At 44.5% G+C, this 25,847-nt stretch overlaps 2 protein-coding genes and 1 pseudogene across 2 annotated transcripts; 2 read left to right on the forward strand and 1 right to left on the reverse strand.

Annotated features, from left to right (window-relative positions):
• Positions 5,896-15,032, forward strand: LOC8076901 (protein ACCELERATED CELL DEATH 6). Its single transcript, XM_021460908.1, has 6 exons — positions 5,896-6,305; positions 11,307-11,947; positions 12,066-12,574; positions 12,664-13,225; positions 13,326-13,849; positions 14,230-15,032. The coding sequence occupies exons 2-6, from the start codon at positions 11,338-11,340 to the stop codon at positions 14,827-14,829; spliced, it is 2,805 nt and encodes a 934-aa protein (XP_021316583.1). The 5' UTR covers positions 5,896-6,305; positions 11,307-11,337; the 3' UTR covers positions 14,830-15,032.
• Positions 18,901-20,566, forward strand: LOC110435876 (annotated as a pseudogene).
• LOC8076902 (probably inactive leucine-rich repeat receptor-like protein kinase At5g48380) lies at positions 21,112-25,305 on the reverse strand. Its single transcript, XM_002450506.2, has 3 exons — positions 24,983-25,305; positions 23,234-24,169; positions 21,112-22,485 (listed from the first exon to the last, which is right to left on the reverse strand). Exons 2-3 carry the CDS (start codon positions 24,050-24,052, stop codon positions 21,490-21,492), a joined length of 1,815 nt encoding a protein of 604 aa, XP_002450551.1. The 5' UTR covers positions 24,053-24,169; positions 24,983-25,305; the 3' UTR covers positions 21,112-21,489.

The following is a 25,847-nucleotide window of genomic DNA, read 5'->3' on the forward strand; positions in this document are numbered from 1 at the left end:
GACGGATCATCTTCTTTGCTTGGTAGGTATTGGCAGGCACCTTGTTACCTTCTGGGTATGAGTCAGCAAGCCTCTCTAACAGGTCATTAAAGCTTGTGTCGGACCACCCATGGCGAACCTTCAGCATGAGCATCTGGAGGTTAAAACGCAACACCGTCAAATGCTTTGGACAACCCTCATATAGGGGATCAATTGCTGCCTGCTTCATCTCTTTGAAATTCTCCAACCACTTTGGATTTCCAAACAGAACGTCATCTTGATCCATACGGTTAGCAACATTTAAAAAAATCTCCACATCTTCGGGCCCCAAGACAACATCACCCTGCTCATCATCATCACCGCCACCGTCTCCAATCAGATCATGGAGGCTGATGTAATCACCATTCACACTATGACCGCCCGTCGATGCAGATGGTTGTCGTCCCCCATCATTCACCGTTGACGAGTTACCTCCGCCAGATGCACCTGTCACACTTGGATCTGCTTCTTCACCGTGATACTTCCAGATGGTGTAGTCCTTGACGAAGCCATGCCGGATCAAGTGAGACTGCACCACGTTATCTTCCTATACAAGGTTGTTCTTACAGCTATTGCACGAACAAATGATGCGCTCTCGACCCAAAGACACACGGTGCTTTTTCGCAGCGGCAACAAACTTTCTCACATGTCCCAGAAAAGCTAAATCGTTGCTGACCCTCGGTATCTTATATATCCACTCTTCCCTATCCATAATGGTTGCGACCACCTAGCACACACAAAGGGAGGAAAACAAATAAAGATATATGAAAACATGTGAGTACCCCTAAATCTAGTTTTATTTCTCTCCTCCATTTGGATCTAGATCTAAAACATTTGGATCTAGATCTAGATCTAGCAAAACCACCTAAATAATGCAAATGGAGAAAATGAGAGTTAGAGAGTAAGAAATCCACCTCTTGCAATGCCCCCCTTCACCAAATAAAAAGGCAAAAAGATTTCCCCTCTAAGATATTAAATATTAGGGTTTTGAGGTCAAAACCCTAATAAATGAAGAAGGAGCCACGGGGAAGAAGAAGGGGTTGGGCTGCTACTTTTATAGGCACAGCCTTAACTGTGGCGGGCAAATTAAAGCAACCGCCACGGTTAATGAACCATTAACCGTGGCGGTCGCTGTGAAAGCAGCCGCCACGGTTAATGCATTAACCGTGACGGTTCGCTTAAGCGGCCCGCCATGGTTAAAAGATTAACGGAGACGGTTTCCCTAAAGCAACTGCCACGGTTAATGTATTAACCGAGGTGGTTTTTTTAGGACAACCGTCACGGTTAACGAGGGATTAACCGTGACGGTTTCGTTACAGTGACCGCCACGGTTAAAGAACTATCCGTAACGGTTGCCCGGCTGGCAGCCCAGCCCAGCAGGTTAACTGAGGCGGGCCGCCAGCCGGCCGCCTCGGTGGCCCAAAACAAAATGTCTCCTAAAATTTTTTTTGTAGTAGTGCCACGTCGGGCACCAGCGAGTGGACATCTCCCCCAACCGTGGTTCCGCCCTCCGCCACAACCGGGGCTGCGACCACAGCAGCCGAGGCAGTGACCTCAGTCGGGGTAGGTGCAGCAGCGCTTGGTTAGGAAGCAAAAGGCGAGGTAGAGCCCCCCAAACCAGACAAGGAGCTCGCCGCACAGGTGCTGCCAGGAGAAGAATTATTACAGATATTATTATTATTATTATTATTATTATTATTATTATTATTATTATTATTATTATTATTATTATTATTATTATTATTATAAGCTGATAATTCTTCCTCCATTAAAGGGGAGTATTCCTTCATTGTTGTCCCATCATCTGCCTCCAACATAACTTTGATGCTAATCTCGTTAATCAGTGCATCAACAGCCTTATCCAGTGCCTCATCCACCAAAGCGGCTTGTTTCTGAGGTGGCATCTGTTGGGAAGGTGTCTGGTCAGATTTGCCTGCATTAATATTTTCAGCATTCTGTTCGAGAAAAAAAAATATTTTCAGCATTAGGGGCAGGCTGTTTGGCATCTTCCATCTCCTTGTCACTCCCATCAGCATTCTTGTCATCATCATCTAGCAGGTCATCGTCCTCCGTGTGAAAGGTCTCTGTCTCCACAACTTCATCGGGAGTAAAGTATAGCCGATAGACACTGCTATAGCACAAACGTTGGCCTTCTTAGGGATCTTCTTAGAGTCAAGTACTGACACTAGGACGCGGACCTGACCAGTGGTCCGGAGATGAGCCATGTCAACTTTCTGTGTAGCCCCAACAATAGAACCCACTGCCCAGAAAGGAAGAAAGGAGTGAAGCACATGAGGTACTCTAGACACTGTCACCCATATTTGCTCAAGGATCTTTATGGGCTGGACATCATCAACAAATTCCTCTATAATAATCGTGCCCTCCTTGTTCTTTGTAGTGATAGTACAGATCGAATCATCCGTTCAAGCTCTGTTGTGCTGGGGACAAGAACAACATAAGAATTCACCCCCTGCTCTTGTACCTCCCAGTCCCAACGCACTGGAATGATCCTGGCTAGTTCTGAACGAAGTAGCTTAGCAGAAAGCTCCCCTACTTCAACAGTAATCAGAGCTGCCATCGCTGACTGAGTGGGCATGACAATTTGACTATTCCTTGCAACTTGAATCTGAAAGAAACCCAAACCGTCCTCAACAGCACTGCACTATGCTACTGTAGGTTTTGGGCCACGTAGTAGGGGACATTGATTTGTGAAGTGCTCCTCAGTGCATATGGTACACTCACGCTTGATAGATGGGTCCTTGCGCTTCCTCTTCTGGTTGCCTTGTTCTTGCTCCAAGCCTTGACTGAGATTGTCATCCTTGGCGTCATGGATGGCATTGCGGCCAGCCCCACGGCCACCCCCCGCAGCGCCAGAGCGGGTAGGGGCGTTAGCCATGTCTCCTGATGCCCCCGCGCCCCCATGGCCTTCTTGTGATCCACGACCTCGGCCTCGCCCGATCCTAGCAATGTCGCCCTGGTGAGGGGGAACTTCGTGGTTAGATTCCAACGCAGCGAAGTGCTACCCTCCCCTCATGCCGTGACCACCCCCCTGTCCACCACGATGGGTTGGGATAGGATGGCGTCCCCGACCACGTTGATCCCGCGAGCCACAGCCATGGTTGGGCGCCGTCCGGCCAAGAGCCCGACCTTGATTGCCAGCCATCAAGATGTCTCGGTAGGAGAGGATGCCGGCGTGACCAGGTATGGCGGCTTCGGTGTGGAAGGCGAGTAGATTGATGAGGCGTCGATTAGGGCGATGAAAGCTCCCACGCGAGGCCAAGTCGATTCCCAACTCAGCCTGAGGCGGTCCTCTGATGGGGGGTCTAGTTCAGTCCGTAGGTGAGGACCTGGTCCGGTCGCATCATGATTGGTGCAGCCATATCTTTGATTCGAAATTTGAAACAGCGCTGGATTAGGATCTCTGCCTCCATCGTAAGCACACCGGCCATAGCCGTCGCGACTTCCGGGGACCGGATCACCGCCGTGCGCCAGATCACGGCCGTGCGCCCTGGAGGGACGGCGTGGAAGATAATCCCCTAGAGTTGGAAGTGGTGTTATCCGTGGAGGGGGCAACAGTCCTTTCCACATCCGCTGCCATGGCGCTTTGGTGCCCGCCAGTGATGGCGAGGATGAATGTCGATGTCGTATAGTCGATTTGATCCCTGGCATCATCGTAGGCGGTACATGGCGGTGTAGCAGTCCGCCGGCGCATGCTGCAGTCTTGGTCGAGGAATGCATCGCCGCTGGCAACTTTGGCAGCCCATGGTTATGGATCGGTCCCTGGGCACACGCAATTTGCTCAGCAACCCCCAAATCCTCGCAGTCGGAATCCAAGTCCGGATCCTAGAACTTTCCACCGACTCCATGAACGGTAGAGGTAGATTCCTTCGCCGTGAGTTTCCTTAGAGTCTTCCGTATCGATGGTGCAATAGCCACGGGCGACATCTCTCAGACCGACCAATCGTCCGTCCGCTGCCCGCTGCCGCGTCCACCAGGTGCGTGGTGCCGCTGCCGCTGCCGCAGCGCAGGGCGGCGCAGGCGAAATTATGCGTGCACTAGTGCATGATTGAGTGAGTGGTCGTTGGGTGCATGTAACCTGATATCTAATGGGGGGGAGTACAATCCTCAGCTTGGTCACCTCACCTGTTTCTTGCTTTGATTTTGTTTCAGTTATGGCCAAAAGGATTATGGAGGCACGTCCATTGTTAGTCAGACAAGAAAATGAAGATAAGCGCACACCAATGTACCTGGCCGCAAAAGAGAACAAGATTGAGGTGCTTAGAGTATTATTGGAACATGATCCGTCTTTGGGTTATTTCACCTCCACAGATGGCTCCCCTCTTCTTTGTATCGCAGCAACAGAGGGCCATGTTGGTGTTGCTCGAGAGCTTCTTAGACATTGTCCTGATGCTCCCTATTGCGACGCAACAGGTTCGACATGTCTTCACATAGCTGTAACATTTGGTCTGGCAGATTTTGTGAGATTTGTCGTGAGGTCTCCACAACTCCAGCATCTTGTTAACCTGCCCGATAACAAGGGAGAACCTGCTCTGCTACTCGCACACAGAATCATGGCAGCAGGTGATGAACCAAAAAGAAAAACAATGATGAGCGTGGTCACTATTTTACAGTGCTACAACAAGTATCCACGCAGAGCCTTTCACGTCGGTATGTGTGTATGGTTAGTTTCTCCATATATGTTATGTCAAAAACTGTTAACATACTCCTGTTTGTTTGTGTAATAAGCTGTCCTCAGGTGATGGCAGCAGCAGTATGTGGTCATGTGGCAGAAATGAGGAACCTGTATCTGCATGTTCCGGATGTGCTGGTTCGAACCACTCCTCAGGGAAACACCTGCCTCCACATCGCCGCCACACATGGCCACGAGGTATTCTGCAAGGAGGTCCAAGCTCTGAAACCGTCACTTCTTTGTTGGAATTGGAATTTGCAATTTGTTGGAATTTGCCAAGCTCTGCTACTCACCATACAGTTATGAAATTGGAATTTGCCATTTGTTGGAATTTGCCAAGTCCCTAAACGTTTTGCCAAAGGAAAAATAAGTCCATCTCCAAATGTTTGGCATTTTTGACTTGGCATTTCCTAAAATAGTGGACCAAACTATTTTTGTCCGGGATCTTTTTTTTGTTTGGCGCGCTTCGCGCGAGATTTTTCCTCTGCGCGGGAATTTCCGTTGCCCGTCGCCGTCAGTCCACGAAGTCGCAAGTCACCGCCGTTTCTGTGAATTGCGGCCTCCCGGTCTGCCAGTCCACGAAGTCGCAGTTCGCCAGAGTTCTGTCGCGCGCCAGTAGTCCACGAAGTCACAGGTCACAGAGTTCACGTCGCGCGCGGCCTCCAAGTCTGTCGCGTGAAGGAAGGAGAGGAGGCGACGATGGATCTCTCCTAGCCTCGCGTCGTGTGAAGGAAGAAGAGGACGCGGTGATGGATCGTATCTCCTAATTGCGCGCGGGGAAAGAAAAAAGGCGGCGTGAAGAAAGGAGGCGGCGGCGCGGGGGAAAGAAGAGTTCGCGCGGGGAGGAGGAGTCCTCGCGGGAAACTACCGCAACGCGTGGGGAGGTCGCGCACGACAAGGAGTCTAGGAAACTCGGGATATCAAAATTGCCAAGCCATTGTGCCTATGCAAAAATGCCAAGTTTGGTCCATCAAATGCCAAGTTTGCCAAAATGCATAAGTCAAATGCATAACTGTTGGAGAACAATTTTTAAGGTTTTTGGCAAATTTCTAGAATGCATAGTCCAATTGCATAACTGTTTGAGATGCTCTAACAATACTGATGACTCCATTATCTCACAAACAGAACATGAATCTGATTCTGAGAAAGATTTAATGGCTATCTCCATTCAGGCAATGAATGGTACTGAAGGGTTGAAGACTCTCAGGCTTCGAGGATATATTCAGGGCAAGGAGGTTTTCATGTTGGACGACCAGAGGTAGGGTTGGTGTGGGATTGATTTCATGATTATGGAATTAGGAGTGCAAGCCATTGAGTTAGTGGGAAAAAAAGATTTGAATTCTTCCTGTTTGGGACATGGAGAATAAAGATAGGAGGGTGCTAGGCAGGGCATCAGGAATCCTAGCTTTTTCTTGACCTGGGGTCAACAAAGATGTAGACCTGCTACCTGCCATTGTTACTGGCAACAAATACTATTGGTATGGCAGACCACTCTCCCCACCACTATTCCTCGCAGTTCCTTTGAGTTGTGAGCCTTTCAGCTGTGTTGTGAGATCGGTGCTCGCCTCACTGTTCTTGTTGCTGCTACAATTACAAGGTACGTAGCCGTAATTATTTCCTTAGAACCGATGTTTTAGTGCTAGCAGTTGATCATACAAGCACATTGGCACCTGGTTCTTATATTGCCGTGCGTGTGTCATGTTGCTATGCCCTGCGCCAGGATGGTCGCAGCGCCCGGCGCTGGGGGAGGCCGCTGCGGCCAGCAGCGCACCGGCATGAGAAACCGCCGCGCCACTGCGTCTTGCAGCACCTGGCCCTGGCATGCTGCCCTTGGGCCCTGTGTCAGAAGTCGGGGATGAGAGAAAAGATAGGACAAATATGTTTTCTCACTGACATGCCAAGTCTCGCATAATTTAGACTTCTTCAATCTGCTGGAGCACGTATCCTCTGTAGTCTACAATTCAGTTTTTTAAATCCTTACTAGATTTTAAAGGAAAAGAGAAAGGATATCTGGTGGAGATGCTCTAAGCGTAACTTAGTATTTTTTATATAAGAAAACTTCTATCACAGACACTTTAATGGTAGATGTGCTTCGATCTCACATCTTCTGGCATTATTATTGTGCCCTACATCAACGATAACCGGTACATTTCAAGCAATGACTAGCTCCTTGGTCTCTTTTGCTCCAATGTGTGCAAGCTTCCATGCCTCAACTATGATCCATACATCTCTTTATGGCTTTCATTTGCAATTTTGAGCATGTACAAACTTATGAAGCTCATCTTCTCTGTACGGAGCAGTGACCGACAGTGATTGTTTCGTATTAGCTTTGTTCTAAATCAAACATTTATATTTTTGACCATTGATTTTGAAAATTTTATGTAAGTTGTTCATGATATAAGCTTTATGTTTTTAGATTCTCTATGGGAAGTACTTTCTCATAAACTTTGTGAAATTATAAGAATTCTTTAAAATAGATTATGGTCAAAGATAATAATGTTTGACTTAGGACAAAGCTATTGTGACATATAAATAAAAATGGAGTGAGTACAAGGAAAAGAAAACATTGGCAAGATGAAGAGAAAAAAAAACACCAACTATGATTGTGTCAATCTAGGCGGTTCAACATAAATTGCCCTAGCTTATCAACATGGGCCAGCTAGATTTTTTTAAAAAAAGAAAAACTAAATTTTGTTAGAAGTCATTTTTTTAATAAAGGATAGTTCATACCCGGCTTCATCTACGTAGAATCAGACCAATTATTACAAAGTTTAGCCCATAGGCTAGCATATGAGCCATAAAGTGATCTTAAAACGAAGTAAAGTTTTTTGACTAAACGAAACCAATAGACCTATTTGACAACCACCCCTTGGAAGCAAAGAAGTGCAAAGCCGATGTCTCCAGATGTTGGCTTGCAAACAACAGCTGATCCTAATGATCATCACGCCGCTGCAGTCTTGCCCATTGGCGGAGCCAGTGGGTTCCCCTGAAAAGAACCTGCAAAAAAGAAAAACCACCTCGTTTCTTGTTATCCAAACTGCCCAACACAAAGCTGATGCCGCAGTCAATAACAACGAATTATGTTTGTTACCACCCATCTTAGACCACCTGTTAAACAAGTCATCTATACTCTGAGGAGGTGATATTCCAAACATTAAATGTACAGCGCGCCACAAGAATTCGGCATATAAACAATCAAAAAAGAGATGTTGAATACTTTCTGGTGAGTGACATAAACTACACCTCGTATCGCCATTCCAATTTCGTCGAGCAAGGTTGTCTTTAGTTAAAGTCACACCTTTTTTTAGATACCACAAAAAAATTTATTCTTGTAGGAATTTTAATTTGCCATATTTCCTGTGACACTCTAACCCCATTGTTAATCAACGCATCATACATAGATTTGACAGAAAAAATTCCTGATGATTGTAAAGACCACACAAACACATCTGTACCCTCCTGTAAGCTTACATCATGTAAAGAGGCAACAATTATGTGCTAATCCCTTAGGTTTCTGCCCACTAGATTCCGACGAAAAGAAATATTTAGTGGGATTGAGCTAAGTACTTTTGCTACAGAATCTTGTTTCCTTCTCACTATATTGAACAACCCAGGGAATGTGTCCTTAAGTGGTTGATTGCCTAGCCAAGTGTCAACCCAAAATCGGATCTGTGTTCCGTCTTTCACCTTGAAAGAACCAAGACTGAAAAAAGTGTCTTTAACATTCATCAGAACTTTTCCAAAAAGGGAGTCTGTTGTTTTTTTGACGCAGCTCCCTACAGTCTTGTCTTTGACATATTTATTCCTCAAGAGTTCCTACCACATACCATCTTCATTTAACAATTTAAAAAGCCATTTACTCAATAAACATTTATTTTGTAGATCTAGATTTTGTATTCCTAAGCCACCTTGTACTTTTGGCTGGCACAAAATTTCCCATTTAACTAATCTATATTTTTATTTGTGTTGGTCATTCTACCAATAAAATCTTGATCTGTAACATTCAATTTTTTCTAGCACCCCTCTTGGGGTTTCAAAAAAAGATATCATAAACATCGGTAGACTAGAAAGCACCGAGTTTATTAAAACTAAACGGCCTCCTGTCGAGAGCAATTTTTCTTTCCAACCACTGAGTCTATTTTCAATTCTATTCTCAATTATTTGTCAATCTTTATTGCTTAATTTTCTAGTATGCATCGGTGTGCCTAAATAACGAAAGGGGTATGTCCCAATATCACATCCAAATAGTTGCGAATAGAACACTTTTTGCTCTTTTGCTTTACCAAAACAAAAGATTTCACTTTTATGAAAGTTTATTTTAAGTCCTGATAGTTGCTCGAAGGTAGTAAGAACCAATTTCATATTTACTGCCTTCTCAACATCATGGCTCATAAAAATCACTGTGTCATCTGCGTACTGGAGGATAGACAAACCATCTTGAATAAGATGAGGGATGACCCCTTCTACTAGACCTGCTTCCTTTGCTCTAGCAATCAAAATGGCCAACATATCCACCACTATATTAAATAGTATCGGGGACATTGGATCTCCTTGTCGTAAACCTTTTTTTGTTTGGAAGTAGGATCCTAGATGATCGTTAACCTTGATATTAACATTCCCGCCTTGCGTGAACTGCTCAACCTAGGTACGAAACTTTTGTGAGAACCCTTTCATCCTTAGAGTTTGTTGTAGGAAGCTCCATTTTACCTTATCATATGCCTTTTCAAAATCTATTTTAAAAATGATCTCATCCTGTTTTTTTGAATGTAACTCATGTAACGTTTCATGGAGAAATACCGCTCCCTCCATGATATTTCTTCCTGGAAGAAAGGCTGTTTGAGTTGGTCTAATGATCTTTTGGGCAATAGTATTCAGTCTATTGGTTGCTACTTTTGTGAAGATTTTGAAAGAGACATTCAACAAACAGATTGGTCAGTATTGTTGAATCACTTTCGCATCCTTCGTTTTTGGTACAAGGATTATTGTTCCAAAGTTTAAACTTTGTAAATGCAAATTTCCCTGATGAAATTCCTTGAATAGAGCCATTTGGTCAACTTTTACTAGATTCCAGAAAACCTGATAAAACTCAGGAGGAAAGCCATCCAGGCCCGGTGCCTTATTATGTTCCATTTGGAAAATCGCAGCCCTTACTTCAGATTCAGAAAAATCATCTATCAAGTACTCATTTTCCAGTACAGATACCTGAGGAATATCATCGATCTGTTGCTCATTGAGGAATATAGGAGAGCTTTCCGATGGGCCAAACAAATTCTTATAATAGTTAGTAATATGCTTTTTGAGTTGAGCATCACCACTAATTGTATTGTTTCCATCCTCCAACTGGAAAATATGAGTTTTTCGGTGTCTACCATTTGCCAACAGATGATAGTATTTAGTATTTGCATCCCCTTCTAACAGATGTTTCACCTTAGCCCTTTGGTACCATTTAAGTTCCTCCTCTCGAAGTAATTCAGCTAGCCTTTCATTTAAAACATGTTTTAAATTTAATTCCATTTCATCAAGCAAAGAACTTTCTACCTTTTTATCTAATTCTTCAAGTTTATTTAATAACATTTGTTTTTCTTTTCTATATGCACCACTTATATTTTTAGCCCATCCTCTGAGATATTGGTGTAACCTTCTGATCTTAGCTTGCCACCTCTCTAAAGGAGTGCCTTCAACCAGCACACTTTCCCACACATCCCGTACCAAGTCACAAAATCCCTCCCTCAACAACCAACCCAATTCAAATTTAAATTGAGATTGGTAAGATGAGGATGCATTATTTGTGCTTAATAACAACGGAGTGTGGTCAGATATCTCTCTCGATAGAGCATGTACAGTGGTATGCGGGTATTTGGATTCAAACTCTGTACAAACCAAAATTCTATCTAACTTCTCAAAAGTCTGGTTTTGTAAGTGGTTGGCCCAAGTAAAATTTCTACCTAACATTTCTATTTCTCTGAGATTCAAAGAATCAATTACCGCATTAAAAATAAAAGGCCATCTATCATTGTAACTAACATTATTTTTCTCGTCAGGTCTACGAATAATGTTAAAATTACCACCTATAACAATAGGTAAAGTGTCTTTTGAACATATTCGTACTACTTCAGATAAGAATTTAGATTTCAGATCCACTTGAGCCGGCCCATAAACTGAAATCAGGTTAAACTTAAAATCGTCTTCCTTATGTCGAACCTTGAACCGAATAGAAAAGTCACCTTCCTCAATTTCACCAATATCAAAACAAACCAAGTTTATTCCTAGAAGCATGCCACGACCATTTGGCCCCATGCAATGCCACAAAAAATCTCTACCAGAAGTCATTTGAGTTTAACACTTAAAGCAATCAAAATAGCTTATCCCTTGTGTTCCCTCTTTGTCTATTTTATGAAGTAATATCCATATAAATAATCTATACTTTCATAAACATATAATTTCGTGAACTATCATTTACTCTATTTTTTTAATTTATAACTATATATAAGTTCTTCCCCTTCTGCGGGTCTACATGCTGCTTCATGTGTGTCCCTTAACATATATAACATGCATCTGGTTGGAATAGCGTTTGATTTGTATATATATTATATAATAGGTGACAGACGATACTTCGACTAGTTCGTCAGATGGCGCAACCACAAAGTCGCCAGGAGCAGTCTGCTACTCCAATGGATAGGCGTCTCCTAGCAGCAGCCACAACTGGAGACACAATAGCAATGCAGCACCTGGCTTCACATGATCCAGCTGTGCTGCTTGGAACAACTCCACAGCGGAACACGTGTCTCCACATCTCCTGCATCTATGGCCATGAGGGATTCTGCAAGGATGTCCTGACGCTCAACCAGTGCCTCCCACTTCTCGCCGCCACCAATGCCGACGACGAGACGCCGCTGCTTGCCGCTGTAGCTAGGGGGCGTGCCAAATTAGCTTCTATTTTGCTTAGGTTCTACTGTGATCAGCATCTGAGGGACACAATCCTGATGCAAGACAAGCGTGGATTCAACGCACTGCAACATGCAATCTTCAGGGGACTTAGGAAGCTTGCACTGGAGCTGATAGAAGCAGAGCCTGCCTTATCCAAATCTGTGAACAAATGGTATGGGTCACCCATGTTCACCACGGTGATGATAGATAATGGGGACGTCTTTGAAAAGCTATTGGAGATTCATGATGCGGCTGATGGGGGAGCTCGTCGGTACAATGCTCTGCATGCTGCCGTGACAACTGGTAATGCAGGTGAGATATATAGGCTGTGAAATTTATTACTCTCTTCGCAGTAACCTGATATCTAATGGGGGGAGTACAATCCTCAGCTTGGTCACCTCACCGGTTTCTTGCCTTGATTTTGTTTCAGTTATGGCCAAAAGGATTATGGAGGCACGCCCATTGTTAGTCAGACAAGAAAATGATGATAAGCGTACACCAATGTACCTGGCCGCAAAAGAGAACAAGATTGAGGTGCTTAGAGTATTGTTGGAACATGATCCGTCTTTGGGTTATTTCACCTCCACAGATGGCTCCCCTCTTCTTTGTATCGCAGCAACAGATGGCCATGTTGGTGTTGCTCGAGAGCTTCTTAGACATTGTCCTGATCCTCCCTATTGCGACACAACAGGTTCGACATGTTTTCACATAGCTGTAACATCTGGTCTGGCAGATTTTGTGAGATTTGTCGTGAGGTCTCCACAACTCCAGCATCTTGTTAACCTGCCCGATAACAAGGGAGAACCTGCTCTGCTACTCGCACACAGAATCATGGCAGCAGGTGATGAACCAAAAAGAAAAACAATGATGAGCGTGATCACTATTTTACAGTGCTACAACAATAATAATCTTAGTGTCCACGCAGAGCCTTTCACCTCGGTATGTATGTATGGTTTTGGTTTCTCCATATATGTTATGTCAAAAACTGTTAACATACTTTGTTTGTGTAATGAGCTGTACGTCCTCAGGGGATGGAACGGCTCGTGAAAGCAGCAGTATGTGGTCATGTCGCAGAAATGAGGAACCTGTATCTGCATGTTCCGGATGTGCTGGTTCGAACCACTCCTCAGGGAAACACCTGCCTCCACATCGCCGCCATACATGGCCACAAGGTATTCTGCAAGGAGGTCCAAGCTCTGAAACCGTCACTTCTTGCTGCCGTCAACTCGGACGGCGAGACCCCTCTGCTGGCCGCCGTGGCCAGTGGCCGTGTCTCTGTAGCTTCTGTTTTGCTTAGGTGCTGCGGTGATCGGCAGCTGAGCAACACAATTCTGAAGCAAGACAAGCGTGGATGCAGCGCGCTGCACCATGCCATACGCAGCGGACACAGGGAGCTGGCACTGGAGTTGATAGAAGCAGAGCCTGCTCTGTCGCAAGCCGTTAACGAGTACGGCGAGTCACCCATGTTCATCGCGGTGATGAGAAACTACGAGGATGTCTTCAACAAACTGTTGCAGATTCCTGATTCTGCTCTTGGAGGAGCCTGTGGCATGAATGCTCTGCATGTTGCTGTGAGAAACGGTAACTCAGGTGAGGCCTGACGAGAATCTGCAAACTAGAATAAAATCTCTACGGTTGTATGTCACTATTCCACGATGTATGTTGGTTGACTGCATGCCTTGATTTGCAGACATTGCTACAAAGATTATGAAGACAGTTCCTGCTCTGGCCAGAGAGGAAGATACGGTTACTAAGACTCCAGTGCACCTGGCTGCACTTTATGACAAGATTGACGTGCTAGGAGTCTTGTTGGAACACGATCCGTCTTTAGGTTACCTAGTCACAGGTGATGGTTTCCCTCTTCTTAGTCTTGCTGGATTTAGAGGCCATGTTGGTATTGCCCGAGAGCTCCTTAAGCATTGTCCAGATGCGCCCAGTACCTCAGTTTCTGGTTGGACATATCTGCACACAGCTGTATCGTATCAACAGACGGAGTTCGTAGATTTTGTCCTGGGTTTGCCACAATCTGGTAGACTTGTTAACATGCGAACTAAAGATGGAGATACAGCTCTGCACCTCGCAGTCCAAAAGTGCAATCCCAAGATGGTCGCTGCTTTACTGCTTCACCCAGGCATAGATGTCACTGTGCTTAACAACAACGGCAACCCAGCAAACTGGGCATTACCCAAACACCTTGCCAAGACTTTGAACTGGGTGCGTATATTTTTTTTTCATCACGTCAGTCCACTGAATCAGTATTTATTTTTGTCAATCTTCTGTGCTGTCATATTGTTTTCCTACCATCCATGTTCACTTCTGGAATCCGACTAGTACTTTGTATCAATTAGTACTAGTGTGTAAAGAATGCCAATGTGAAGGCGCAGTTAAATAAATCCCACAAATAACTAAGTTCAAATAAAGCAAGGACACTAGAACTATATGACTATTTTGATTTCAGCAATTGTGACAAAAAGACCGCGGAGTTGTAGGTTTTCATTTTTCCATGAGTGTTATATTAATTAAATATTGATGCAAGCACCATCACCGTATTATTTCTTTAAACTTATACAGAGTATTTCTATAAACTTATGCAGAACGAAGTGTCCATGCTTACGGTTAAGGCTGATCCTCAAGACGCAGGTTCTATTTTAAATCTCCACATGGATGCCAAGGATGAAGTAACCGACTCATCAAGGAAGGATATCAAGACCCTAACTCAAACATACACAGGCAACACATCCCTAGTAGCGATCCTCATCGCTACGATTACCTTTGCTGCTGCATTCACTTTGCCCGGAGGATACAGCACTGATGCTGGAAACGAGGGGCTTCCCATCATGGCAAGGAAGATTGCGTTTAAGGCATTCTTGATCTCTGATGCATTGGCAATGTGCTCCTCACTTGCTGTTGCTTTTATATGCGTCATAGCAAGGTGGGAGGATCTTGAGTTCTTGCTTTACTACAGATCTTTTTCAAAGAAGCTCATGTGGTTTGCATACATGGCAACCACCACAGCATTCGCAACTGGTTTATACACTGTTCTGGCTCCTCAACTCCCAGGACTGGCTGTTGCGATCTGTGTTCTGACGTCTCTGCTGCCCATTCTTACTAAGCTTCTTGGCGAATGGCCTATCTTGAGACTGAGATTTCGGTTAGGTCAGACATACAATTCAGAGCTCCTCAAAATGCTCTAGCTTCATCATCTTCAGTTATTGATCTATCTAATTTTCTGTTTTTATGTTGGAAACATGCGGAAACAGTAAGTTCACCGAACAGCACTATTGTTTGGGTAATTTGGAACCCACATAATAAAGCCCAAATTATATACTTTGAACACATCATTTTTCAAGCCTGTGTAGATGAGTTATCGTATTTTATTTCTGAGTTGGACATCCTACAACTCTGCTACTTTGTTGATTCCACAGCCTGTGTAGATGAGTGATTGCTGTTAGGTTACATAGGCAACACTTCCCTAGTTCCCTAGTCCCGAGGCAGCGCATGACCTCGGCGTTGATGAAGTTGTGGGTCGACCCGCTGTCTAGGAATGTGAGGAGCTTGTGGCCGTGGTCTGCACGGCATGGCTCGCCATGTGCCATGTGCATCCGCATGGAGGACATTATTTTTTTCTGCTTTGGCATCAACCTAGGTGGTTTTGACCTCATCCTCGGCGTTGACTATCTCCGCACCCTCAGCCCCATCCTGTGGGACTTCGAGGATCTCTACATGTCCTTGTGGTGGGCCAATCGACGCGTTCTCTGAAGGGCGTGTGCTCCCCTGCGATGACATCCAAGAGCCAGCTCTGCGCACACTGTCCATTGACCACCACCAGCCCTGCTGGATCACCTCCTCCAATAGTATGGGGCGATTTTCGACAAGACTTGCAGGCTCCCTCCGGCGCGCCCCTATGACCACTGGATACACTTGTTGCCAGCACGGCATGGGTGGTTGTCCGTCTACCACTACCCACAGCTTCAGAAGGACGAGCTCGAGCGGCAGTGTGCTGCCATGCTGGAGCAGGGCATCATCCGACCCCGCACTGCACCGTCCTTAGTGTTGGTGCTGCTCGTCAACAAGGCAGATGGGTCCTAGCGCTTCTTCATTGACTATAGGGCGCTGAAGGACAAGATGCAGAAGGACAAGTTCTCGATCCCAGTGGTGGATGAGCTCCGTGGCGCCAGGTTCTTCACCAAGCTGGACATGTGGTCCGACTATCACCAGGTTTGCATGCACCTGAAGGACATTGAGAAGATGGCATTGCGTACACACCACTGGCACTTCGAATTCCTTATCATTCCTTTCGGCCTCCAACCATGTTCCAGGTGCTCATGAACAGCGTCCTTCGGCTCTATTCTATGTGTAAAGCTATGATAGGTTTTAATAAAAGACAATAGGGGGAAACCCTCCTGAATTCATAAAAAAATAACGTCCCCTAGCCCTTTCTCCATAGGTATGTGCTCGTTTTCTTCGACAACATTTTGATCTATAGCTCGTATTGGTCCTAGTACCTATAGCAATCTGCATCATTTTCGACGCCCTGCACACCCATGGCCTCTTACTCAAGCGGTCAAAGTGCACCTTCGATGCGCCCTCAGTTGCCTACCTTGGTCAAGTCATCTTCGTCGATGTTGTGATATTGGATAGCAACATGATGGACACCGTTGCATGGCCGGAGCCCCACTCACCCTAGGGTGTGTGCAACTTCCTGGGATTGGCCGCGTACTATTGGGAGTTCATCTGAGACTTTGGCACCATCGCCACTCTGCTAACTCGCCTGCTGCACAAGAAGGTGTTCGTCTGGAAGCCGAAGGCTTCCAAGGCCTTTGAGGCGCTCAACTGTGCCTTCTCCTCCGGTCCGACGTTGCAGATGTCAAACTTCAACCCGCAGTTCGTCATCGGCAGTGCTGTTTTGGGCAAAGATTTTAGTGCCATGCTTCAATAGGTGGCGGTCCCCTGGCCTTATTCAGCCAGGCATTGGCCACCTGCCACCACAAGATGGCATCATATGAGTATCGGACTAGTTCGAGAAGTACGACACTAGTGGCCATGTCTTTGGGGGTGTTGCTTCCTTGTCCACACTGACCTCTATAGCTTGAAATTCCTCCTATAGAGGCTATCCACTGTGCCCCAGCACCAATGGATCAGCAAGCTGTTTTGTTTTGACTTTGCGGTGGAGTATCACCTCAGGTGCCTCAACTCGGTGGCATAGTATTAGGACCGGACCTGGACCGGTGGCCTAACCGGTAAAAGACCGAACTAAAAACTATAATGATTCGGTTCACTTAAAAGACCTCTTATGTAATTGTTGATGGTAGATAACTCCTAATTTTAACCGTCAACTAAACATGAAAATGGACCAAGCTATAAGCACTTAGTAGATATAAGGATATCACTAATAGAATTCCACGAGTTTTGGTGAATATCTATTTCTGCAGGCTAACGGCTGAAAACAACCAAAGATGGTCCACATGTCAGATTTACATAGAGAGAACACGCGAACTCCAACTCAAGAACATTCTGGAAGACTCGAGGAGCCACCACCTAAAACCTGGGCCCACTTGGAAGCTGGCTAGGGGCGGGCGCCCCTACCAGGTGGGGCGGCCGCCCGAGGCTCTCCACCAATCAGGGTGAACCTCGCGGATCCTGCCTCCACCGACTTTGAGGATTAATCTAGAGCGAGCATTTAAGTCGGTTTGATCTAAGGACTGTGGTGATTCCTAGGGGGCTATAAATATAAGCCTGACCACCCTAGTATCTAATTCTGAAACCCTAATTCATATTTTCTAGAGAGAATTAGACAGAGAGGGGTCCCTCGAATGGATCTGTCTCTATAGGGTGATAATAACAAGAGAGATTGATAGAGTATAGGGTGAAGATAGGAGTTGAGGAAGCCCGATCTGTTGGTGTCTTCTTCTTTGTATCTTCGGAATCAATTCTTCTAACCCGAGGCTTGGTTCTAGAATCGTTCGGCAATTCGACTTCTAATACTAGTAAATTGTTTTTATTATTCTTTGGTTTACGAGTTTACTTTATTCGCTTTGTGTATGGCATAGAGTAATTATTCGTAGCGTAAGCGGGGTGTTTGGGCTAGAAATACTTGTAGATACCCCCTGTTTGACCGGATTTGTGGTAGCATTGGGGAGAAGTGACAATCTCCTTGGTGTCTCTGTAATCCACGTCCCGTCAGGAGGTAAGGTAGGGTATATGGTACTAGGGTTAAGCACTCTCTGAGTTGTCTCTTTTCTCTAGGTACTCCCTTTAGAACCATAACCACACACTTACCATAGGTTAGAAGAACACTGACGAAAGAGTTCTCTCTATATCGCTCATATCTCAGTATCTTGTCTTGCAACCCGTGGGTAGTAGGTAAGATAAGGATTAGTCTTTTACACGCTTTCTCCTAGTGGTAAAAAATAAATACGATACTCTGGACTTATCTCCTAGGTGAAGTGCTCACCAATATCCGTGTGCTTGCGGATTATTTCTTTTTGATTCTCTCGTGTGCGTAATATCAACAGTAATCGGACCGGTAAAAACCGGTTCAACCAACCAGTTTTTTTATAGAACCGGTAAAAAAATCGTACATGTGAAAAGGCCGGTCTGGGATGGTGTTGTACTGTTGTGCGTGTAGTATGCTCTAGCTGGTGGCGTGCATCCGCTGTGCACCTGCCACGTGGTCCGTGTAGGGCCCCACCTGTTGTGCTCGCGCTGTGCAGTACTCTTTTTGCCGCTCACGCTGATGGTTCGTTGATTGGACTTTGGAGTACTAGACGTTTCATGTGTCTTTTGAATCTAAAAAGTTCAAAACTTTTTCATGCAACCTTCAAATTAGAGAAATAATATGTCCATTTTGATTATCTCAATGACCTCTTCATAGTAGTGCACTCTATTTTAATATTTGAGAGTATTTTGCAACGATGAATATTTGAATTACTATTTAGTTTTTTTTCAACAATTTATAAATGCTCCATGTATTACATTTTCATGCGTATTTTCTATTTCTTTATCATCTAATTTGCATATGTAATCAACTATATGTTATTGACTATTTATTATATATTATTATATTACACCAGTTCAAAATATTTATGGGTGATTTAATTTATTCGGTCCAAAAGTATCGAACCAACGGTACGGTTGGACTAGTAAACCATTAAATCGAAAGCCTTGTGGTTCAATCTCGGGTCCGGGCTCGGCGGCCGATGCTCTTTCACGATGTGATGCTCTTTCCATGAGTGTTATATTAATTAAATATTTATGCAAGCACCATGGCCACGAGGTGTTCTGCAACTAGGCCCAGGCTCTCAACCTGTCACTCCTCGCCGCCGTCAACTCGGACGGCGAGACCCCTCTGCTCGCCGCCGTTGCTCAGGTGCTGCCGTAATGATCAGCAGCGGAGCGAGACGATCCTGAAGCAGCAAGACAATCGTGGATGCAATGCGCTGCACCACGCCATATGCAGCGGACACAGGGAGCTGGCGCTGGAGCTGATTGCAGCGGGGCCTGCTTTGTCCACAGCTGTGAACCAATACGGCGAGTCACCAATGTTCATCGCGGTGATGAGAAATCACGAGGACGATGTTTTTGAGAAGCTGTTGGAGATTCCTGATTCTGCTTATGGGGGAACCAACGGCAACAATGCTCTTCATGCTGCCGTAAGAAATGGCAATTCAGGTGAAACCTACAAAGTATTAAACATTTAGAAATTTCCTTATTTTTTGGAGAAACTAAAATTTATGTAAAGGTAGCGACGCACTGTTCTTTAGGGTTTTGGTCCATGCAGCATGAGTGATCTAGTTGCTGCAGCATATCGAGGCCATGTTGGTGTTGCTCAAGAGCTTCTTAAACATTGTTCAGATGCGCCCTTTACCAGAACAGATATGGGTGGACATGTCTGCACGAGGCTGTATGGTCAGAACAGCCGGAGTTCGTAAGGTTTGTCTTGGGTTTGCCACAATTCGGTAGACTCATTAACATGCGAGATCAACATGGAAATACTGCTCTGCACCTCGCAGTCAAGAAGTGCAATCCGAAGATGGTCGCTGTTTTACTGCTTCACCCAGACATAGACGTCACAGTGCTTAACGACTGCGGAGTATCAGCAATCTGGGAATTAGAAGCTGCCACCGACCATTCCAAGACATTAAACTGGGTACGTTGTATGTTTTCTTAAATTAGTACTACTTTAACTACTACACAATAAATCAGTACTTAGGCCAATCATCTGGCCACGCGTGCGTCGATCCATCTTCCTTACCTGAAACATCTGATTCAGACTATCATCGTTACCAAGCTCATTTTGCATCATTCTATGTGCAGAATGAAATTTCCATGCTCATGTTGAAAGCTGATCCTCAAGCCGCAACAGGTATTTATAATCTCCGCAAGCATGCCCAACATGAAGTGACAAACACAACAAGGAAGGATATCAAGTCACTGACTCAAACATATACAGCCAACACTTCCCCCTGGTGGCGATTCTGATTGCCACCATTACCATTGCTGCTGCTTTCACTTTGCCTGGAGGATATAGCACTGATGCTAGAAACGAGGGGCTTCCCATCATGGCAAGGAAAGTTTGCGTTTAAGGCATTCTTGGTCTCCGACACCTTGGCAATGTGTTCCTCACTTGTTGTAGCCTTCGTATGCATCATATAATAGCCAGGTGGGAGGACCTTGAGTTCCTGCTTCACTACAGGTCTTTTACAAAGAAGCTTTTCTGGTTTGCATACATGGCAACCAGCACAGCATTCGCAACTGGTTTATACACTGTTCTGGCTCCTCATCTCCTATGGTTGGCCATTACGGTATGCATTCTGACGTCTTTACTGCCTATTTTCTCACAGGATGGCCCATCTTGGTGGATGGCCCATCTTGAAACTGAGATTTCCGTTGGGTCGGACTTTCAATTCAGAGCTCCTCGATATGGTGTAGCTTCATCACCTTCAGTCATTGGTTTTTATGTTGGAAACATAAGGAAACAGCATATGTTGTTGCAAGGTGCGCAGAATTGGGTAAGTTGGAATCAGAATTATGTAATTTTGACACATAATATTTATGGCCTGTGTACATGAGTGCTACTATTTTATTTCCAAGTTGGACATCCTACAACCCTGCTACTTTGTTAATGAGGAATATGTTAGGTTCCACAGGGTTCGTCATCATAATTCATATTTTTTCAAAGGTAACTGTTGGAAAGCAGCACCTCAAATAAGAAATATATATGTTCGGTAGCACGGCTCTCTCAGAGTGAAACACAGAAAAGAAAAATGAGGTCTGCTGCTGGCTGCATCGTCATCTGGCTGTTGGAAAGCAGCACCTCAAATAAGAAATATGCGCCAATTATACGTAAGCCGCAGGATGTAAATCATGTAACATAATATGTAAGTACCACATCGTGCATATACAAAAACACCGGCCCTGCCAGGTGCCTACCAGCATGTCCCAGACTTTTTCGAACTACGACATAAAACTCTCACTACTGAAAACTAGTCCAGACTGGTCTAACATTTCGATTTGGAAAGGAGTATACAGAAATGCTAAACGAAAGCACCACAATGCTGAAGATGCATGACTGATGGGCCAACATTGTTTCACATTGCTATCACTACAGCTAAAATTTGGTTGACAATACAGCTGATCCATCTTACAACAAGGAGAAGACAATCCTGAGGAGCACGGCAAGGATGTACAAATGTAAACACCACATATTGATAGACCTTACAACAGAAGGACAAATCCTACTGCTTGCCTGATAAAAGATAGAGAATGATTCTAGTTGACCTGATTATTCCAAGTTAAAACAGCTGCGGCAATATTTGGTATCTGACAAGCACCTACTCATCACATAGGTTCAACTAGTTTGCTACAATAAGCTCATCTTCAGGATTGGCATTTTGAGGTTGCATTGTCAGTTCATCATCAGCTGCACTGAAATGATATTTCTCTCCAACAGCTCTCAGCAGCTGGTAAACTTCAAACATTGTAGGCCTTTCCTTTGGAGAAGAAAGCACACAAGAGCAGGCAACCTTCATGCATTGAAGCAGCTCAGCATCGTTGCCCTTCCCAATCAAAGACTTGTCAATCGCATCCTGAAGTATAGAGTTGTTTGACAGGTAAGTTATCCAATCCACCAAACTCCCTTTGAAGTTCTCTGGCGCATTTGACACATGTGTGGGCTCTTCGCGAGTAACAAGTTCAAGTAAGACAACCCCAAAGCTATAGACATCCCCTTTTGGAGTGGCCACAAGAGTGCGGGTATACTCTGGAGCTACATAACCCAAGTCACCAAACTCACCATTTACAAATGTGCTCAGGTGGGTGTCAATGGGATTCATAAGCCTTGCCAGACCAAAATCAGAAATCTTAGGTTCATAGTCATCGTCAAGCAATATGCACTTGGAACTAATGTTCCTATGAAGAATGCGAGGGTTGCAACTGTGATGAAGCCATGCCAATCCTCTAGCACTCCCAATGGCAATTTTTAGCCTCAATGGCCATTCTAATGCCTTTTTATCACTGTTTTGTTGGTGTAAATTATCATAAAGCGAGCCCTTTGGCATGTACTTATACACCAAGAGCCTCTCATTCTTGGCAATGCAATATCCCAAAAGTGGCACTAAGTTACGTTGCCTTACACTTCCTAGTGTTGACATCTCAGATGTAAATTGATCCTCTGAATGCTGAGTGTCCTGCAACCTCTTGATAGCAAGGAATGAACCATCTGGAAGTGTTGCTCTGTACATAGTTCCTGATCGACCAGTTCCAATAATATTGTCCTTTGTAAAATCATCTGTTGCTTTCATAAGATCATTCAACTTCATCTTTGAAACTGATTTCTCAAACATGGAAACCTAAATAACAAAATAAATGTGAAAAAATCAGCAAACCAGACCACTCATCTAAGCAATGCTGAGGAATGAAGGGCATGTTTGGTTCTGTCAGCGAGGCTCATTTCTCCTTGCCTGGCGAGGACCTGAAGTGATGGTAGATGTTTGTATTGTTTGCTAAGCGCATGGGAGTTTGTGCTGGCATGTTTTTTCAGTCATTTTCCTTCATACCACAAGCGAGTTAGATCGGCACGCTGCGGCTGGCAAGTTTTTTGGAGTGTGTGCAAGCTATGCAAGGCAAGGTTGCTCTGACAACCAAACGCGCCAAAAAAGTGTAGGATGTACAATAATATACCTAATGTTTGTCAGACATATCTACTCCTAGTCAAAGGCAACATAGTAGCTTATTGTTTTGATAGCACAGGTATATTCAACAAATTAGCTACATACAGCATAACATGGTCATCATTAGAGAAAAGGTGGCTGATAGCATGTGTGGAGTGCAGGCCAGCGTATGACATGACTGGATAAGAAAGTAGACATAATTATGTCCCACAGCCCAATATGTACAATTCACTCTCCTATAAGTATGTTAATAATATCTTGTGATCCCAAAGTAAAAGTCTAAAACTCATGATCCATATGAGGTTACAAGACGCTGGAGAAAGGGAAAGCAAAGTTGATTGCTAAGAATTAATGGCAAGGCTATTGACTACACATTTTATACAAAATATAAACTGATACATATCAAAATTATGGAGTGAAAACATACCTTTGCTCCTTTTGCTCCCTTAATAGTCTTTGCCCACTTATTTTCTTCTACATCCTTTAACTTCTTCTTTGCAGGCATTTTCCGCAGGACAATGAATAAAATAACAGCAACTATTATTAAAGTTATAACTGCACCACCAACAGCAGAACCAACAATTACCCCCGTTCGGCTGCTTGAATTAGCAGTGCAATCGTTGCTTAGAGGCCTCCCACAAAGGTCTTGATTTGCAAAATTGGAGGCTGGAAATTTGCTCAAAGACGAAGGAATCTGCCCTGACAATTGATTGTCAGCAACATTAAACTGGGCTAGGCGATTGAGTGCAGCAAGCTGACCTGGGATTGTTCCAGTCAATTTGTTATGTTGTAAACTGACAATGTTGAGATAAGAACAATTAGCTAGTGCTTCTGGTATCTCTCCCGAGAAACTATTATATGACAGATCAAGGTTTGTAATGAATGGAAGCCGCTTCGAGATGTCAGCTGGGATTGGGCCAGAAAGGTTGTTGCTTGATAGATCCAACGAAGTCATGCTACTACAATTCTCAAGCCCATCAGGGAATTGGCCCTTAAGACCAAAGCTACCAAGATGAAGTGAAAGAACCCTGTTCTCATTAGGATGCCAGCACTCGACACCATTGAATCCACATATGGATCCCTCTGTGTTGTTATTGAATGTCCATTCTAACTTATTGTCCGGATCAACTGATGCCTTCAGCTTCTTCAGACACTGGATATCAGTTACTGTGCCATAGCAAAGCTGACAGATCATGAAACAGAAGAGTACTGGGAGAACAGCACTACAAGAGCACCAAACAGCCATCGTGGTGTTCTCTACTTTCTGAATAATTTCACCACCAACAGTTAGTCATAAATCACAATGATTGCTCAGTGCCCTGAGGGACAAGAGAGTTCTGTCTTGACAAGAATACAAGATAACCTGGAAATGCCAAAGAACATGTCAAGTTTAGCACTGAATTTACGAATCGCAAGATCGTCAATTATCCCAAAAATTACCATCCTTAAGGTACACTAGGCTAGGAGGCTGAATGCCTCAATGCATCAGAAATGTCAAGCATAAATCCTTGAACCAAATATCTCGATTCAGCTACCGGACTAAGGGGGTGTTTAGTTCCCCTTTTTTCCCAAAAAAAAATTGTGTTTTGGTCTATCATTTTGCAAAATGGAACTAAACACCATGCAAAATTTTTAGCAAAAAAGGTGGTTATTCTCCATTTTAGATTTTGGCCTCAAGAGGCCAAAAAACCCCAAAAAGAGCCTCGAGGCTCTCATGAGGGGAATAAATTCTGCATTTTGGATGGAACTAAACATGACCCTGAAAATTTTGGCATTTTGCATTTCATCACTCCAAAGTAGTTGACATTTTGCATTTTGGATTCTATGGGGAACTAAACATTGTCACCGGAGAACAGCTAGAGAGGCCAAACACACATGCAACCTAGAACAGAACAGTGGATTCGTGAGAGCATCTTGGGCGCCAACCATGGTCAACAAGCACTAGTACACGCAACCATATCCGAACAGAGCTATCGAACGCAATCAGACTATGCTAAAGATGGACACTTTTACACTGTCCGGGCGGTATTCCACACCAACATTTCGATCCGATTGCTCGAAGGAGAGCGCAGAACAGAACAAAATCAGCCGTGGCAAGGGGCGGCCGGGTCGTTGAGAACATGACAGCAAAGCACATGGAGTTTGACCAAGAAATGGTGAGACGCCGGGAGCCTACCTCAGCGTTCCGCCCCGCGCAAAGTCTCTCCGCCGCCGATGCCTGCCTCAGCTAAGCCGGTGCTCAGCGTTCAGCCGAATCGAACCGAGCCCGTCGTCGATCTCGCCGCCTCACACCTGGTGGTCCCTCGCCGCAGATCAGGTTGCTGGCCGGGCTCGCGCGCCCGCTGTCGATCCCCGTCGCTCGAGGTCAGGAGTGGGGTTGGGGAAGGGGGGATGGACCAGCGGGGGCGGCGAGTGGGGCGGCGGCGTGATTCCAGGGTTTGGTCGAGGGGGTGGACCGTGGACTGGACCGACTGGACTGCGGAGACTCTGTGGGAGGGAGAGGGGCAGTTTGGTACTTTTGTCAGACGGTTTGTGCTTATTGCGATATGGATTTGACAACACTGTCCATCCCACACAGGCACTGCATAGTGTTGGTTTCTCTACGAACATTTTTTTGGTAACCTGCAACTTTCATTTATATTTAGTAATTATTATTTAACTATAAATTAATTAGATTTAAAAAATTCGTCTCGTAAATTATAGACAAATTGTAAAATTAATTATTTTTTATCTATATTTAATGCTTCATGAATATGTCGTAAGATTTAATGTGACGGAGAAGTTTTTGAGTTTTTTTGGCAATACTTGTTTAGTTGATGTGGAGAAATTTTTTTGATACTTCGTTTTTATTTGATAATTACTGTCCAATTATGGACTAACTAGGCTCAAAAGATTTGTCTCGTAAATTAGAGATAAACTATGCAATTAGTTATTTTTTATCTATATTTAATATTTTATGCATGTGTCGTAAGATTCGATGTGACGAAGAATCTTAAAAAGTTTTTGGGTTTTGAGGTGAACTAAACAAGGCCTTAGACTAG

This window comes from Sorghum bicolor, chromosome 5 (assembly GCF_000003195.3).
Source record: "Sorghum bicolor cultivar BTx623 chromosome 5, Sorghum_bicolor_NCBIv3, whole genome shotgun sequence".
Classification (NCBI taxonomy): Eukaryota; Viridiplantae; Streptophyta; class Magnoliopsida; order Poales; family Poaceae; genus Sorghum; species Sorghum bicolor.